Source organism: Dermacentor andersoni, chromosome 1, assembly GCF_023375885.2.
Source record: "Dermacentor andersoni chromosome 1, qqDerAnde1_hic_scaffold, whole genome shotgun sequence".
Classification (NCBI taxonomy): domain Eukaryota; kingdom Metazoa; phylum Arthropoda; class Arachnida; order Ixodida; family Ixodidae; genus Dermacentor; species Dermacentor andersoni.
This window is the reverse complement of record NC_092814.1, coordinates 343,441,651-343,457,873: the sequence shown is the minus strand read 5'-3', so window position 1 is coordinate 343,457,873 and position 16,223 is coordinate 343,441,651. Positions and strand designations below refer to the sequence as shown.

Below are 16,223 nucleotides of genomic sequence, written 5' to 3'. Positions count from 1 at the left end.
GGACTTCTTCCTTGATTTGGAGTAGCACGTCTTCTGTGGACAGGCCTGCGTGGAAACCGAACATGGTGTCCGGCAGGTGTTTGTTGTCTCCCAAGTGTCTCTGTAGTCTCGTGTTTATAATTTTTCCGTACACCTTGCCGAGGCAGGACGTGAGCGAGATGGGTCTGAGGTTTTCAATTACCAATTTCTTGCCCGGTTTGGGGATCATCGTTATTCGAACGACTTTCCACGTCGCCGGCACCGTACCTTGTTCCCAGTGTTGGTTGAGAAAGGCCGTGAGCGCGAAGATGGATTTGTCGCTCACGTTTCTGGTCATGGAGTTCGTGATGTGGTCTGTGCCCACCGCTGTGTTACGAGTGGTGGCTGCGATGACCGCTCTCATTTCGTTTTCTGTGGTAGGTTCGTCCATTAGTGGGTTGGGTTGTCCTGTGTAGGGTGTTGTACATGGTTGTGTGGGAGCGGGATCTCCATAGCACTTGGTCTTGATGGCGTCGAGGTCTTGTTGGCAGGCTTGGTAGGTGTGTAGTAACTGTTCCAGAGCCCTGTGTCCTTCTCCTTTGGTTTTGGTGGGGTCCAGGATGGTTTTGAGGATGTGACACGTCTTTGCCGTATCCAAGGTGCCAACGAAGGAGTCGCAGAATCTATGCCAGTTCGCCGAGGCGAGTTGCATGGCACATTCTTCTGCTTCCGCTGTTATTTGTGCTATGCGTGTCTTCAGTTTCCTGTTGTTCTTCTGTGTTTTGCAGCGGCGGGTGAGGCCCCGTTTGGCATCCCACAGGTGTAGTAAGTGGGGATCTGCCTCTGGGGTCTCTTACGTTCTGGCGATTTCCTTTGTGTGGTATTGCTTATGTCGACGGAGGTTGTCGCACCAGTCTAGCAGGTTCGTGATTGTGTCGGCGTCCTGTTCTTAGGCTTCCCTTATTTTTCACCAGTCAGTGAGTTCAGCTGTGCCGATCTGCCTGCGTAGGCGTCCAGTCTGTAGTGTTATGTTTAATATCTAGTGATCACTGCCTAAGTTTTCGAGTGTGTTGAGCCATTTGGGTCGTCTGGTTTGTGTGATGAAGGCAACGTATCCCTGCTATGGCTCCGGTTCTATCAATCTCTTTCCTGCTTTTTTCCCTACCAACGCTCTAAACGGCTCTTACATATCTCGACTGCTGACCGGTTAATGCTGCAATCCACCTTGAATCCCAGCGCTTCTGAAAGGTGGACACTACCTACGGGTCTCGCTGGGAGAATACCTTCACATTCCATGAGGACGTGCTGATTTGTTTCCGAATTTTCGCTGCAGCAGACACAAGCCTTATTCTGTTATGCATATTTGCTCTGGTATGTTTTTGCCCTTAGCAACCAGCTCGAGCCACAATAGCAAGGCACTGCCCTTTGTATTATCGTATAGATTTTCCTTTATTTTTCTTGCTACTCTTGTGCATCTCCATGGTCCTTTTTGTTTCCATTCTTTGCATCCAATCCACTGTCTCTGTTTCTCTCGCTTTCTTTCTGATGACTTCTGGCTGTCTGTTTACACTTTCAATCACCCTATACTTGGTTACCCACTTTCTTGACCTTTTCCTCCATTTTGTGCCCACGCATCTGAGGTACAGATATTTCTACACTTTAAGCACCCATTTATTGTCATCCCTATTCCTGAGTCTTTCTTCAAAACTAATTTTCCTCTTGCTTCTGACTTCAAAAGAGGCCCAGCCCATGTCACCATTCACTGCCTCATTTGTGGTTTTATCGTGAGCAGCCATAGCCAATCGGCCGACTGATCTCTGGTTAACTTTCAACTCCGACTAGATGCCTAATTTTAAGCAATGAATGGCATTTTCGAGCGTTAGCACTAGTGCAGTTACTGGTTTCTATATTCCTCGCACCATCTCTTATTTAGTGTAGCACCAAAGTGCCCTGCGTTTCATTGTGGATGCATTCTGCTTCCACTTCATTCATAGAATGTCTGGAGACATGCTTGACTAGGTCTTTCCTTTGTTTATGTATACTCCTAGGCATCGATATTGCTTGACAATGGGTGGGGCAGGGAAATTGAGGGTGCCTCTATCGCAGCGTCCGCGTTCCCTCTAGTAATTATTGTAGGTAATTACGGCTACCACTACCGGCCCAGTATCGCTGGCACTGTCGGCTAAAGGGATGCGAAGAAAAGGAAATATATTCCAAACGACATGAAGCAATCTCTTGCTCGCTCGCCTCTCTGTGCATTGCACGCCGAGCTTTTGCGAACTCAAGCGCGGGAAGGTTCGCACTTGTGATATGGTTTGCAAAATATCCACAGTAATGCGGAGCATTGACACTTGGGTATATTCAGATATCGGACACCCTTAATCTCTGGTTAACCTCCCTGTCTTTCCTTTGCATTTCTCTCTCTCTCTCTCTCGATCTTGCATCGTGATAAGTGATCGTAGCTGTTACAAGGCGAATGTGCTTCATGTGTTTCCAATTGTGCTTGCCACTTGCTAGGCTGTACGTTTTTTGCTCCGCTGTCTACTGCTTCTAGCGTGCAAAGTTTTAGCGCAAGTGCCTATACGCGCTATTGTGAAAACTGAATAAGAAATATTGCACCAAATGAGTGTCACAAAAGTCGCGTTATTTCTTCAATTCTCCGCCCCCGCATCCTATGTATACTCGCCTATTAAGCATCGCTTCTTTAAGAGTGGGCCGCAAGCCTACGTGCCGCACAGTTTCGCAAACGGGGAGAACGTGATCTTGGGTACATCCAGAGCACGTTGAGCTATGTGTGTTCGTGACTGCTGTAATGTGTATGATTCATTTGTTCGCTGGAGAAGGTGACCGCTGGTAGGATTGAAACCTTGGTGGCTACACACCCGGGCTAAGTGAGGCTGGGTGCATCCGTGGCTGTTGTTTTGTGGGTTATTAGATTGCTTGCCAGTGAAGGTGACCGCTAGCAAAGTCTAAACCACGGTGGAAGCAAGCCCGGCCTACGTGAAGCCGTCTTCATCCGCAGCTATTCTTTTGTGTGTGATTAAATTGACTGCCGGTGAAGGTGACCGCCAGTGGAGCCTGAACTACGGCGAGAACCAGTGTGCGCGTGTGCGATCCATGTCGGGACGACAAGAGGTGAACGCCGGCGCGTCGAGAGGTTTATAAAAACACGCCGATCCTACACTTCACCAGTCTGCTCCGGGGACGATAAACGAACGCCGAGCAACTCCCGGGCAAATAAGCTGCCGACATCACGCCCCGACACCGAACACCGCCAGCCGCCGTGGAAGCCAGCCGCCGACGTCGAGGCGTCGACTTCGAGGGTCACTTACGGGCCGCATCCGTTGGGACGGACTGCCGGCGCACCCGGTTGACTGTATGTCGTTTTTGATTCTGTGGACTGTGGACTCTAAATATTTGCCTTCTCGATTACTGTTTAGGAATCTAGTTTGAACTGATGTTCATTGTTCATGTTGCGATTGCACATAGTAATTGTTTAACTTAGTTACACCTGTTCTTTTGAATCGGCACTTTACTGTTTCCCTCTAACATATTCATATCCACTATACTTAATAACGCCAGTTTCTTTTGTTGCTGAGCAATCACATTAAATGACTGTCTTTGCTTGATTTCATCTGGCCTTTGTCTCGTTCACGACGGTAATTGGCGAAAGCCAGGCACCAGACTCCACCCCCTTATGCCACTACTCAGGAGGAGCTAACGCATCGATGCTGAGTCGTGACAATGAGCAGGCCCCATTTACCACATCTTCTGGCTATAACGCCTTGGAAGTAAGAAAAAAAAAACAGCAGGTTTATTTTCCGTGTAGGATGTTGGAGATGCCATTGCTAATTGTGAATTATCAGCAAGATTTAGAGGGCGAATGGAGAATACTACGCAAGCCCAATGGTTTCGAGTTGTGCTTGCCTAAGACGACCATGAGAGAAAAATATAATGTTCACGAAGAGGAATCATCGCTTAAAAAAAGCAGAAAAAAGAAATTCGCCTGCGTAGCGACGCTGCTGCAGCCGCTGACAACCCGTCGGTGGTACGTGGATTTTTTCCACAGAGCCATCGAGACATTGAGCATATTTGGGCTGCTCTCTCTCTCTAGACTTCGAATTTCCAGAGCATTTCGCGAGCTTCGGGAGTGTCTACTTTTTTTTTTTTCTTTCGTTCTTTTATACACGCGAGACGCAGACTTCCTCGACCACATCGGGGACAATAGAGGAGCGGGGCGTGTCACTTCAGTGGCTGCGCCTGGCCGCCACGAACAGGACTGCGAAAAGCGTGAAGATCGCATACGAACGTCGCGTAGCCGGAAAGCAAAGCCGTGCCTGTCGACACGAAAACAGCTGGCAGTAGGTCCCGTTTATTTGGGAGTTTTTTTAAATTCTCTATCTCTACGCTGACAAATACCGTATAGAGAGCGTTTTCTTGTATTCCTGATGGCATACGAAGGACAACCCCGCAGCATTTATGTAAAGCTAGTGTGTAACGTTCTTTTTTTTTTGTCCTAAGCCGAACAGTCGCCCCCGTTCGCAGAAGCACTGTATTTTCGCATCACGCCACTTCCGGCATGGAGAATTATCAACTTCGGGGGATTCTATACCATAATGCAGCCGGTATACATGCTGATGCTGTTGAATAGGAAGTTTCTAATGTTACTGACAAGCGCGCTGCGCAACAGATAATCCCGAAAAGACGAAGCACTTCAAAAAAATTACGCGGATCCCACGCACTGCGGGAATCGATGCAAGCGAAGGTTTCTGCGCTGTTTGCTTCGACTAATAATATTTAGTGGTGCTGTTGAAGGAGGATGTTTCAATTCTTCAACGTTTAGTCTAACACAGGAGTGGTGAGTTGATGTTGAACGTTACTTTGCGTGCATCACTGCTGTTTGTCTGCGTGGTGTACAGAACACACCGGGAGAGGTGTTTGCTGGAGGCGTTGTTGTGCGCCATATTTCATAACCTCTGAGATTGTTGAGCATTGTCATTGCCTCACATGGCGCATCCCACCATGGCAGAAGTCTTAAACTTTTTGGATTATGGGGCTCTACGTGCCAAAACCGCAATCGGATTATGAATCACACCGTGGTCTCCCATAACGTGTCCGTAAATCCAAGTGCAGGAGCGTTTTTTTTATTTCGCCCGCGTAGAAATGCGACTGCCGCAGTCGGGATCAAACCCACGACCTCGAGCAATGCCCTAAACGCAAAGCTACCGCGGTGGGCACAGAAGTGTTGATTTGACGTGTGACCGCTTTCGTTGTGTCGCCTAAACCATACGGTGCGTTATAATGCGGCTCTACTTCTTCACACCCTGCGTAAGTTGCTGAGTAGACCATACATACGATCGCTTGGCGCAAACAAGGAAGGACGGAAGGGACAAGGCGCGTAAGTTGTCTGCTTGACAAATTTGCATGGTGTTTATTTATCAGGAATAGCAGAAACGTATCGCAGCGTACGTTGAATTTAAATTTCTCCCGTTTGCCCGCTTCCGCTGTCGTGCCCATAATAGTAGCGTTTCCTTGCCTTCTGAAGTCACCTCCTCCCTGTACCCCCCCACCCCTCCCTCACTTGTATGGGAACCGCGAGCGAAGAGTGGCAAGGCTGTTATTCACTCGTTTCACGACTGCGTCGGTTCTACCAATTCTCTCTGTCATTCTATCTAGCTTCTCTCTGTACTTGCAGGGTAGTAGAAAGGTAAGCGCTGCAATTTCTGCAGTACTTTTGCCGGGAGTCACGAATAATTACAGCTGTCAAGAAGCTAAAGTGCTGATGCCCAGGGAGCTCCAGAGGGCATTGTGCACATTCGACGCGGTGCGAAAGTCCAAAAGAGTTTCTCGCGTCGCGTTTTCTCTCTGCTGTGCTCCTGTCAAGTATGAACACGCTCTGAACCACTCACCGACGCTGTGTGCCAGACAGCAGCAGCAGCAGCAGCAGTGGGATAGTCGAAGGAAGAGGCAAAGAAGGCTTCGCTTTAAAATCTGAGGACACATGAGTACTTCTTATTAGTTGTGAATCCGAAAGCAATAATGTCCAGTTTAACGCCGCTGAGCGGTCCTTCGAGCTATCAACTCCTCGCGGGCAAGTGACCGCGTTCAGACGCTTAAAGCGTTTTGATATGGCCTTACCGAGGCATAATTAAAACGCAGGCGAGAGCTTGCGCGGACAAGGAACGCGCCCGAGAGCGAGGGTGACGTGGCGTCGTGGCGCTGCCCTCTACCATCACGCAACACCTGATGCGCTATCAGCCTGCAGCTGTTCCTTCTCGCCCGCTAAGCTCCTTCGAGGTGCTCTAGTGACGTGGCGTCGCAGACAATGGGCATTTACCTGCCGTTTCACTGCTACTGACGACAGACGCCGGCTTTATTCACTCAATGTGCAATTTGACGATTCCGCATAAAAAATTTCGCATCCTTAAACGAAACATATTTCAACAAACCTCAAGACGAGAAACTGCGATAAGCGGCGCTCTTTTAACTGCTCGATGTTTCAAAAATGTTCCGGTGTCTTCCAAAAGCCTGTTATTAGCGTTCCTGTGTTCAGAGCTTTTAACACAAAGGAAGAAACTGCCTCCAGCCTAGCACGCCGTGCGCGCCGACCAGCTGCTTACTTCCTCTTTGGCTTGCGCAATTCGGTGCTGACGTGCCTGCATTGCCCTGTGTTGACAACACGTGCAGCATATCAGATCAGCTTTAACTTTGAACCCTAATTTCGCAAAGTCGGGTTTTGCGAGATCAATGGGAATTCACTGCGCCAGGGCTCCGCAAATAACAATCCGAAAGGTAAAACAAGTGGCAGACGAAGCGCGAGGGCTTCGCGACCAACACCGGTGGGTGTGTGGCAGGAATTATTTAGTTAGCATCGCTAAACTAATTTGGAAGATCTGCGGTATCTGCATAGCCAGTGTGCGCAGAAAAGAGCTCATGCCTACAGAATGCGCGACCGGTGGGCACTGTGGTGCCTGGCGATGTGCTAGAAAAAAAATTGGTTGAAGGCTTAGTTTGGTTAAGCTTGGAAGATTGCGAAAGCAATACCCTTGGCTGCGCCTTGGTTCGGCTGATGGTGTGGACATGGTTGCCCTTTGTTAAACTTATGGCTATACATCATCCGACATAGCGCAAGGCAGCGCGCCGACCACTGCGAGGAGCCGAGCTGTAGCCCCATTTATCCTCCTAGCGTGACGTCACACCAGCCAGCGCCCTCTCTCGGTAGCGCCACAGCAGCACCGCGCAAGGCTTCGCCTCCACCATGGATGCCGCGAGCTGGGTCTCTCGGTCTGGCGTAACGTCACACGGTCACGTGACGCGCAGCTTTGTAAGGAGGCGCCACGACCACCGATGGGCCGAAAGTGGGAGCAGTATTGCTTTCGCAATAAAAAAAATATTTTTCGCTTTTAGCGCAGATATGCAGAGCGACGTTCTACGAATGCATGCGCAGGTCATCATGGTGATATATTTGAACGTCATTTGCTCACACGCCGTGTCAAAGGATTGCACTACTGCGACAGCTTCCCTTCACAAATAGGACTGAACACGAAGGCTTGCAGTGGCTGCGTCGTACCTTTATCCCATACCATGAACAACACAGATACACATATTCTACATATTCTCTTAAAGCTTACTTCGGAAGCTTCGTATGTTCTTTTTGTTTGTTTAACTGTTTTCACGAAGAGAGGAAAGGAGGGATGTGCACTCTGTGAGCGTGCAGTCTGCTCATTTAACCATGCGAATCTGTATACTCTGCATTAGCACTTTTTTTCCTGCGTTCATATAAACTTAGAGAACAATGGCAACACACACAATACTGAATTTATGTAGAAAGTGAATAATTAACTGCTTAACACTCCGGTTGCTACCTTATACACTATACGGAGCATTCATTTCTCTCACCAGGGAAATAAATGCGCGCAGTGAAATATCCGCATTTCGTGATGTCGCGATAAACGAAACTTATTTTTCCCTCCATAAAGTACCATTATGCAGCTCGTAGAAGGGCTCGCCTTGCACACCTGAGCCCCGCTGCAGCCGGTCGCCGATTCCAACATAACGGCGGAGCCCGCGGCGAGACGCTAGGCGGCGCCATTTTCCCAAGCTTATTGCCAAGTTAAAAAAAGATCCTCGGTGAAGATGCCGTCGTCGCCAACGCATAGCCCAAAACGCGGAATGAGGCCGGATACCGCACCAGATGGTTTCTGGGTTTGGATCGGGACCGAGTTCACCGCCAGTTTGAGCGATAAACACTCGCGCACGCACGAACGTACCTTGTCGAGGTCCTCCGGTCGTATGGAGTTTCTGAGGTGACCCAGCAGCGCGTACTTGTGCGGCGTGTCCAGAAGCTCCAGCAGCACCGCGACCAGGGCATCCACCGTCATGGCACGTGTCTCGTACTCATTCCGGTAGTAGGCCAACGAGATGCGCGCGCTGCACGGAACAAGCACCCCTGCTGCACTAGTTTTTGCCTACTTGGCTTTATTTATTGGCCATGCTGCTCTATACAGACCACCACAAGCGCTTCAAAGCGAACGAGCGAGGATTTTCCCAGACACCACATTTCTTCCCCTCCAGTTTTGCACCCTAAAAGGCGCAGCGAGTACTCTGCGGTTGTGGGTGCGCTGAAATGGCAGACAATTGGCCCGTGAAGAAGGGAACATAGGAATACGTTCGCGACTACGGCTCAAGTGTTCTCCGCGCCGGAAGTGTACCACTAGAATTCAGAATGAAGGTGATAGAAAAACTTTATGGAGCAGTCATCGTATGTCTTATATGTATAAATGGTGTTTCATGTAACTTGAACCAATGATTAAAAAAAAAAAGAAACGTGGTTAATAGCAGCTAAGTGAAACCAACGACATCTGGTTTGCCATCACGTGGCACTCCTAAACATATTTTTATGTTTAGCTTAATAAGTTAATTTACTGAGATCATCTATTCAAAATGTTTATAATTCACTTCACGGCCAATTGCGTTTCGTTATGTTATCCAGAGACATAATAAAAAAAGTTTTTTTTAATGCTCCTAGTACGAAAGGTGTCACCGGTTATCAAATTTCTCCTGCTGCCAAGCTATCGTGTCCATTCAGTCTTTTATTTCTTTTTTTATCGGAAAGGATACCAGCCGGCTTCAACCATCATCGTGCCAAGCTTAGGCTAACATAAACGAAATTTTCTCTTCCCCGACCATAATTCGCATCTTGTCGCAAGATCGAGCGAATAACCATAAGCCCGCTTGTCATCCTTTTCTGCGGGGCTAACTTATTCGTACGTAGCTCTCTGAATCTGGTACGCTCATAAAGTTGGTATTCCGCTGTATTGAACACGCATTTTCTTGAATTCTTACAAACCTGGAACAACTAATGAATGGAATTACGTTCACACGCAGACATCCTCACTTCAGAAGCAGAAACTTTGTGTAAGCTTTCACTTATTCCTGTTGTGAAAGTATGGTTTTCCTTTTTTTTTTTTTTTTTTGATGGAAAGCGGAGGGGCGGGGTTAGGAAATTTTAATGGAAGGGTAGGGGCAACCTTTCGAGCGAAATTGGGAGCTCCTAGCTGCATGTAGAAAGAAAAATGTGGCTCTAATGTACATGACAGCACTTACCAGTGAATGAACAAGTTAACTTGCAACGCTGAATACGTGTTGTAGGGGCTCTTTATTGTCAGTGAAGTAACGCGCACGTGTATTGAGTTCCACGGTCACTATAGACTGGCTTTCCCGCCCAGAAATTAAATAGTTTTGTGAGTAAAACTTTTATTGGGCCGTGGTAAATTGTTTAGAAGAAAAGTTATATACTCCGCTGGTGGTATACATGGCGCAACAAACACGTTGATGCGTCGGTGTTGGGGTCTTTCTACGCAGCCTGGCCATGTATTTGTTTATCTTAGAGGATGGGGTGTACGTGTTCGTGCGGGGAGCACAAAGCAGCCCACGGAGGCCGTCAAGCATAGCTGTAGCATATATCGAACATTAGAACGACATCAATTGCTTATAGTCAGCTAAACAGAGCGAAAGAGCTGATACGCTAGCGCTGGCAAGGGGCAGCGCTGCCTTTTTTTTTTCTCTTTTTTTAAATAAGCTTCGGCCCACAAGAGTGTTCCGAAGCTTTACATGGCGGCTCTACGTTACCGTGGCGAATAGAAAGGATAGCTAACTGCACACACCTGGTGTGTAGGCGCTTCTTGTGATATGGAAACAACTTAACGACAAGGGAGAAGAGAGAGATATATTTTAGTGACAGGAAAGACCTGAGCTGGTGGACCTCAGCTGTTGAACTCTAGTCTGCTGCTCTGCACGGGAGAGGAGGGAAGGGGAGCGAAAGTACAGGAATGGACTATAATGAGGAGTGCATTTTCTTTTTTTCATCGTCAACTGGACGAGTGCCTTTAGTATAGAGCCGCTGTCTGGTGAACAAGAAAAAGAAAAGCACTTTATGAACAACGGAGCGCAAATGCACATGAGGCATTTCACATGCACGCTCAAACGCATCGCACAGAGGCGCCTCTTGGAAACTGCCGCTATTTCGAGACAACGTCTCCAGCAGGTGACGCTAAAAGTGTCCGCGCTGCCACAGCTTCCAAGATATTGTTTACAAATGGAGGCCGAGTACTCCAGTGGAATGAAAGAAAACAAGAACCCCACAGCTATACCAGCTATACCCCACAGCTATACCAGCCTTCGGTGAAAAGAGGGGGAATGGAGAGATTCTGTGTGCGGGGCATTTTGTTGTGAGATACGCCTATACAATCAACACTCGCTTCAACGACTGCCACTCTGAAAGTGACTGCCCGCATGGAAAGGACTAGACAAAACAAAAATAAAAAAAGGCAGCGCGCCACGGGCCAGTTGGGATATGGGGTTGCACTGAAAAGGGGGAGCAGGTGCTCTAAGCACGAGGTCACGCGTTCAATTCCCGTCCTCTGTGAGATGTAGGCCTCTGCCTGCGATCTTTAACTACCCCCGACCTGCGCAGCCGACGCGTTTTGCGCCGAATCACACAGTGAACACATTTTCAAACTACAAAGGTGCCACCAGCTTTCTGTAGTCTACGCGGCGCACACTTCTCCTGCCTCCTTTCTTTTTTGTCTTCGTTCTGATAAAGCGGAGCCGTATACAAGCTCCGAACTCGTACGCCAGAAGCAACGGTCCGCTTCACTCAAAACAATGGAAACAAACACTACACAAGAGCAATGTCCGTTCCTGCGCACGCTGTTCGGTGCTCTACTGTGCATGAAGGTCGCTCGTGTGTGCGTGCGACTCCTCCTCACCTTGGCGAGAGTAGTTCCGCGCACTTGGCGTCCAGGGCCTCTTCGATCTCCTCGCTGGTCTGGCGCCGAGGGCTGAGGCGCCGGCTGCTGCCGCGGCTTACGCGCGAGGGCATCGGGTCAGCCAGGCCGCACTCTAGTCGCTCCACGTCACCGCGCACACTGCCGTAACCGTGGTGGTCCACCATCCTGAAACAATGCATTCAGGTGCTCGTGAGCTGTCCGCACAGTATGCCGACACTCTCTTCAACGCAGGTCTGCGAGGACCACTTTAAACCGGCTGGACTCGAGATCATTTTTTTTTTTGAGTCCAAGATAATCGGACCCTAGCCATACCCGCCTGTGGCCTTAAAAAAAGCTATTCGTACACTTTGGCCATTCTTAAAATGCACCGGCCTTAGTGACCGCTGATGGTCCTCTGGCACATCCTTCCACATGCACGCAGTGTTCACCATTTCCCTCTTTCCCGCTTTCTATTCACCCTTTCCGTTATTCACAGTGTAGGGTACCAAGCACGACGCTTGACTCGTTGGCCTCCCCACCTTTCCCATCCTTGTTTGATGTCTTTCTCTCAAACATTTAAATTTTTCCAATGCAGTCTGCATTTCACGTTTGAAATCCGGAAAGCTGCAGCCGGTATCCGGGCCTGTGTTCTTTCATCAACTAATAAAGGTAACGTGAAGAGTCATAAAGAATAGATTTATTTCATAAGGGTACCGAGATTACTTTTTGCATAATTAGGGGACAGAGAAATCTGAACAATAAAAACTTTCCCTACAGCCAACCTTGAATGGAAGTCAACGTTTTACTTACTTGACTCTGCTGTCATAAACATGTTCAACTTCATATAATATGCCCAGGAAGGTAATTTAACTGAGATCCTACTAGAAAGATTCGAAACATGATGTTTTAGGGCTATTCCAATTTATTTACCAGGGAAATAAAAATTTGCTTTAATGCATTTGTAACGAAATGTGGAACAGTATACTTTAGTATGCCTGAATATAAACTCAAGAAAGGACGACTACAAATTGGAGACACTGTAGACATCAACGCACCGGTATTATTTCGAGTGCATACCCGTATAACGAGGAAGCCTTTTCCAGTAACCAAGTTCATTGTTTCAAGTCCAGTAACTGAGGGAAGTCAAGTATTACTTAAAGTGTCAATATATGTTTGTAGCGTAGGTGGACCCTTTGCTGGCCATAAAGGAAAGAAATTGATTCACAGTGAAGGAAAAGAACTAGGGAGCTTACCAGCAAGTATGCGGCGTGTAGGGTGGGCAATACAGCAACAAAGAACGTCAAGCGGGAACTCAGAGAGGCCGAAATAATCTCATGGGTGGCGGCAATGGAAAAGAAACCTGCCATGAGTAACTACTTAAGAAGAAAATACGAAATCAGGAAAGAAACAATTTATGATAACTCAAAGGGAAGCTAATTACTTTTAGAAGCGAGATCGGGATGCCTTAGAACACGCACATATAAAGCGACACATAAGAAGGAAGAAGAAGCATGTGCTTGCTGCTATAAAGCTAGGGAAGCTATGGAGCATGTTTTATTAGAATGTGAAGATGTCTACCCGGGGGTCGATTTAAGCACCACTGGCCTCCCTGAAGCCCTTGGGTTCATCGAGAGCAGTGGAAAAGTAAACTTGTCCGCAATAGGGATTAGTAACAGGCGATTTGAGTATTGGCTGAAAAAAAAGTACGGAAACGACAAAAAACGGAGACGTACAAAAGCCCATTTCCCAATAGGGGATCAGAAAATTTGGTTGTGGGAGTTCATTGTGCTTTTTTCTCTTCTTTTTTATTATTTAACCAAGGTAGGACATAAGGCAGTATAATAGCAAGAGCTTGGTGGCGCAACTCACCGCCCCGTTCCAAAGGGGACGCTAATAACATCCATCCATCCATCGAAGGTAGGAGTCGAGCAACACTGAACTAAATCCACATCGGCTCTGCCCCACCCATACGACCAGGGGTGTGATTAATGAAATTCAAAAAGGTCTACATTAGGCAACACCCAGCTGCGAACGGTCAAACAAGTTTTCCACACTTGCCCGCAACTCGTTATTGTTGTAATTTTTAACGGTGACAGAATGGGACGTTCGGCCTCCTGAAGGGCCCGCTATCCCAAAATCGCAGCTAAACACCCACGCACAACTTAGAAATCATACTGCAGAAAACATTTCGAATCCAGGACACAGGGCACACAGAATAAAGTTTCCTGACTCTTCATCGAACCATGCAACTGATGACCCCGCAGTGATTTTTCGCAATATCTTTCAGAAACATGCGTGAACTGCGAAATGGTGGATTATTCTCCATCCTCATGAGCAAATGACGCCAATTCGTTCGTCCTTTCGTATACAAAGAGGCCACTAATATAGCTGCAAGCCCAATTAAATGCACGTTTTCTAGTCCCAAGATCGCTAAAATTGAATCAAAATTAAACTCTTGGGTTGTACGTCCCAAAACCACGATTTGATTACGAGGCATGCAGTGGGGGACACCGGAATCATTTTGGCCACCAGGGGATCTTTAACGCACCCCCAATGCACGGGGCAAAGACATTTTAGCATTGCACCCCCATCGAAATGCGGCCGCTGCGGCCGGGATTCAATCCCGCAACCACGTGCTTAGCGTTGCAACGCCATAGTCGCTAAGACACTACGGCGCGCGTCTCAAGATCCTTGTGATGTGTGTAAGCTGCACAATTCTTACGATTTTACCGTGTTGTGAATATTTTGCCTGAACGTTGCAGTGCGGCAGAAGTGCAGAGTGAATCGTCGCCCAGGATGACTCTACCCAGTGGATTACTCTTCGCAACAAGGTCAGCTTTAGCCAGTATGCTCTCGCTTGCTGCTCGGCACAGGCTAACAAAAAAAAGGGGGGGGGGGTCAGAAAGGAATTAGAAGAAATGATAATGAGGGCAGGAAGAATGTCTGTATATATACTGTGTTACGATCGGCCAGCGGGGGTAGTGACCCCCTAGCCTCTCCTGCACCAATGCGACGAATCGCTTCGAGAAGCTATCAATGCGTCCCCTCGGACAGACGAGCGGCGACACCAAGGCGAGACACTTTTTGCGAACAGTGTGTCACTGGGCCGTCCACGACTGCCGCCATCCCCGACGATTGGAGCAAGAAACTCCTCGAATAGGGCCTTCTACGCCGATCCCTCACGGCCACTGCTATAGCTGCCAAGGTCGCTTTAAAGGCGCTCCAGATAATTGCTGGTCAATCCCAGGAACCAAGACGTGACAAACAATTCCTGTCTACAAGGATCCCCTCCTTTCTGTGTGTTCAGTGAACAAAGGTGCCGGAGAGATTGTGCGCACCCTCGCCCTCAACATGGATCCTTCGGTGACTTTGGACGCTCCGGTTGGACGAAGGTGGGATGGCAGATTTCTCTGGCCTATGGATCTAGGGAGCAAAGAGGGCATTTAAACGGACTTTTTCGGCTCCTCAGGGTGTGCTTCATGTCAGTCATACTAGACTGTCGAGATGTAACGTTCTCTACTCCTCATGTAGATACTGTAACTAAACCCAATACTCCTCGTACTCGATGAGACCATGTTCCTCCCTTCAACAACGTCGTTAGCGTGGATGAGTCAGACGAAGGCATGGGCCAGCTAGCCCTTTTAACATGCCCGACCCCAACTCTTACAACAATAACAACTTAGCACAGTGGTTTTCGCGAGGTCTCGAGACAAGTGTAGAGAGAGAAGAAAGAAAAAGGTCCTATAGAAAGGCAGGGACGTTAACCAGACGTAGTTTCGGTTGGCTACCCTGCACGGGGGAAGGAGTAGGGAGATAAAAAGAGAAAGAGAGATGAATGAGGGGAGAGATAGAAAAAGAGGGACGAGCAGAAACAAACCGCGTACATTATAGAGTGGTAGGGGGCGGCGTTCTTGAAGTCTATCGTGAAGGCCCATAGACCGTAGGAATCTTAGCAACGCGAATAAGGCCTTTTGCGCGGATGCTCTTTGGGAACACTAGCCTAGAGCTTTTAGTTCTGATAGTGGAAAATTGTCCAATTGGTCCATCATTCTGCACATCACTTGCCTCTTGGCACTATAGCGTGGACAGACACAGATAATATGTGCGAGCGTCTCTTCCCAGCTGCATGTGTCGCACGTGGGGCTGTTGGCCATTCCAATAACGAATTAAGCATATGAGTTTGTAAATGCAGCGCCTAGCCACAGGCGCTATAGAATGGTCTGTTCACGTCGTCTTAATCCAGGCAGTAGATGCATTAGTATATCTGGAGACAACGAACGCAAACGACACATGGTGAAAACGATCGAGTACCACACGGGCAAAGTACATTCACAGGACATCAATCGCAGCCCAGCCCCAACGTCTGTTCGCCAAAGCGGAATCAAGACAATTGGACCATTTTCATTTGCAGATGCATTTCGTCGGCGTGTTCATTCACGCTGACGTTGCAATGTCCTGGAAACCATTGAAATATTATGTTGTTTCCCTTGTAATGTCTGCAATGATATATATGTCGAATTTCTGAGGACAATTCTTCATTGGGTCTGTGGCGCATTGGGCTTTGTATGTTCTGAAGGGCTGCTTTGGAATGACTAAAGACCGTCCATGGTTGCGGTGGTTCCTGATTAATGAAATCCAGTGCAGCACGGAGTGCCGCAAGTTCTGCACCCGTCGAGGTGGTAACACACGAAGTCTTTAACTTGATTTTTCCAGATTTTGCCAGGATGGTAACTGCAGCAGCAGAACTGTTGTTTTACTGACCCACCTGTGTAGACATGCTGGCGGAATATGTGGACATTTTAAATGTATTCTAAAGTTGCTTGCTCCAAAGCTTGCAATGGTGCTTTCGCTTTAATTTTGATGCCCGGAATTGTCAATTCTACTTGCGGCCGGTGCAGACAGCACAATGGGGCTGATAATTGTGTAGCAGGCGTGAATTGTGTTGACAAGTAGGACTGATGTCTTACAATACTTTTGGCAAAACTTTAATGTGGC

The 16,223-nt window shown here is 48.0% G+C and overlaps 1 protein-coding gene across 1 annotated transcript in view; it reads right to left on the bottom strand.

Annotated features, from left to right (window-relative positions):
• The window catches only part of LOC126516541 (whirlin-like), a 277,363-nt gene that overhangs the window by 125,759 nt on the left and 135,381 nt on the right, over positions 1-16,223 (bottom strand). Inside the window, exons 7-8 of the mRNA XM_055063788.1 lie at positions 11,229-11,414; positions 8,229-8,388 (exon numbers count right to left, since the gene is read on the bottom strand). Of these exons, the coding sequence (XP_054919763.1) occupies positions 8,229-8,388; positions 11,229-11,414 (346 nt within the window). The remainder of the gene's footprint in view (positions 1-8,228; positions 8,389-11,228; positions 11,415-16,223) is intronic.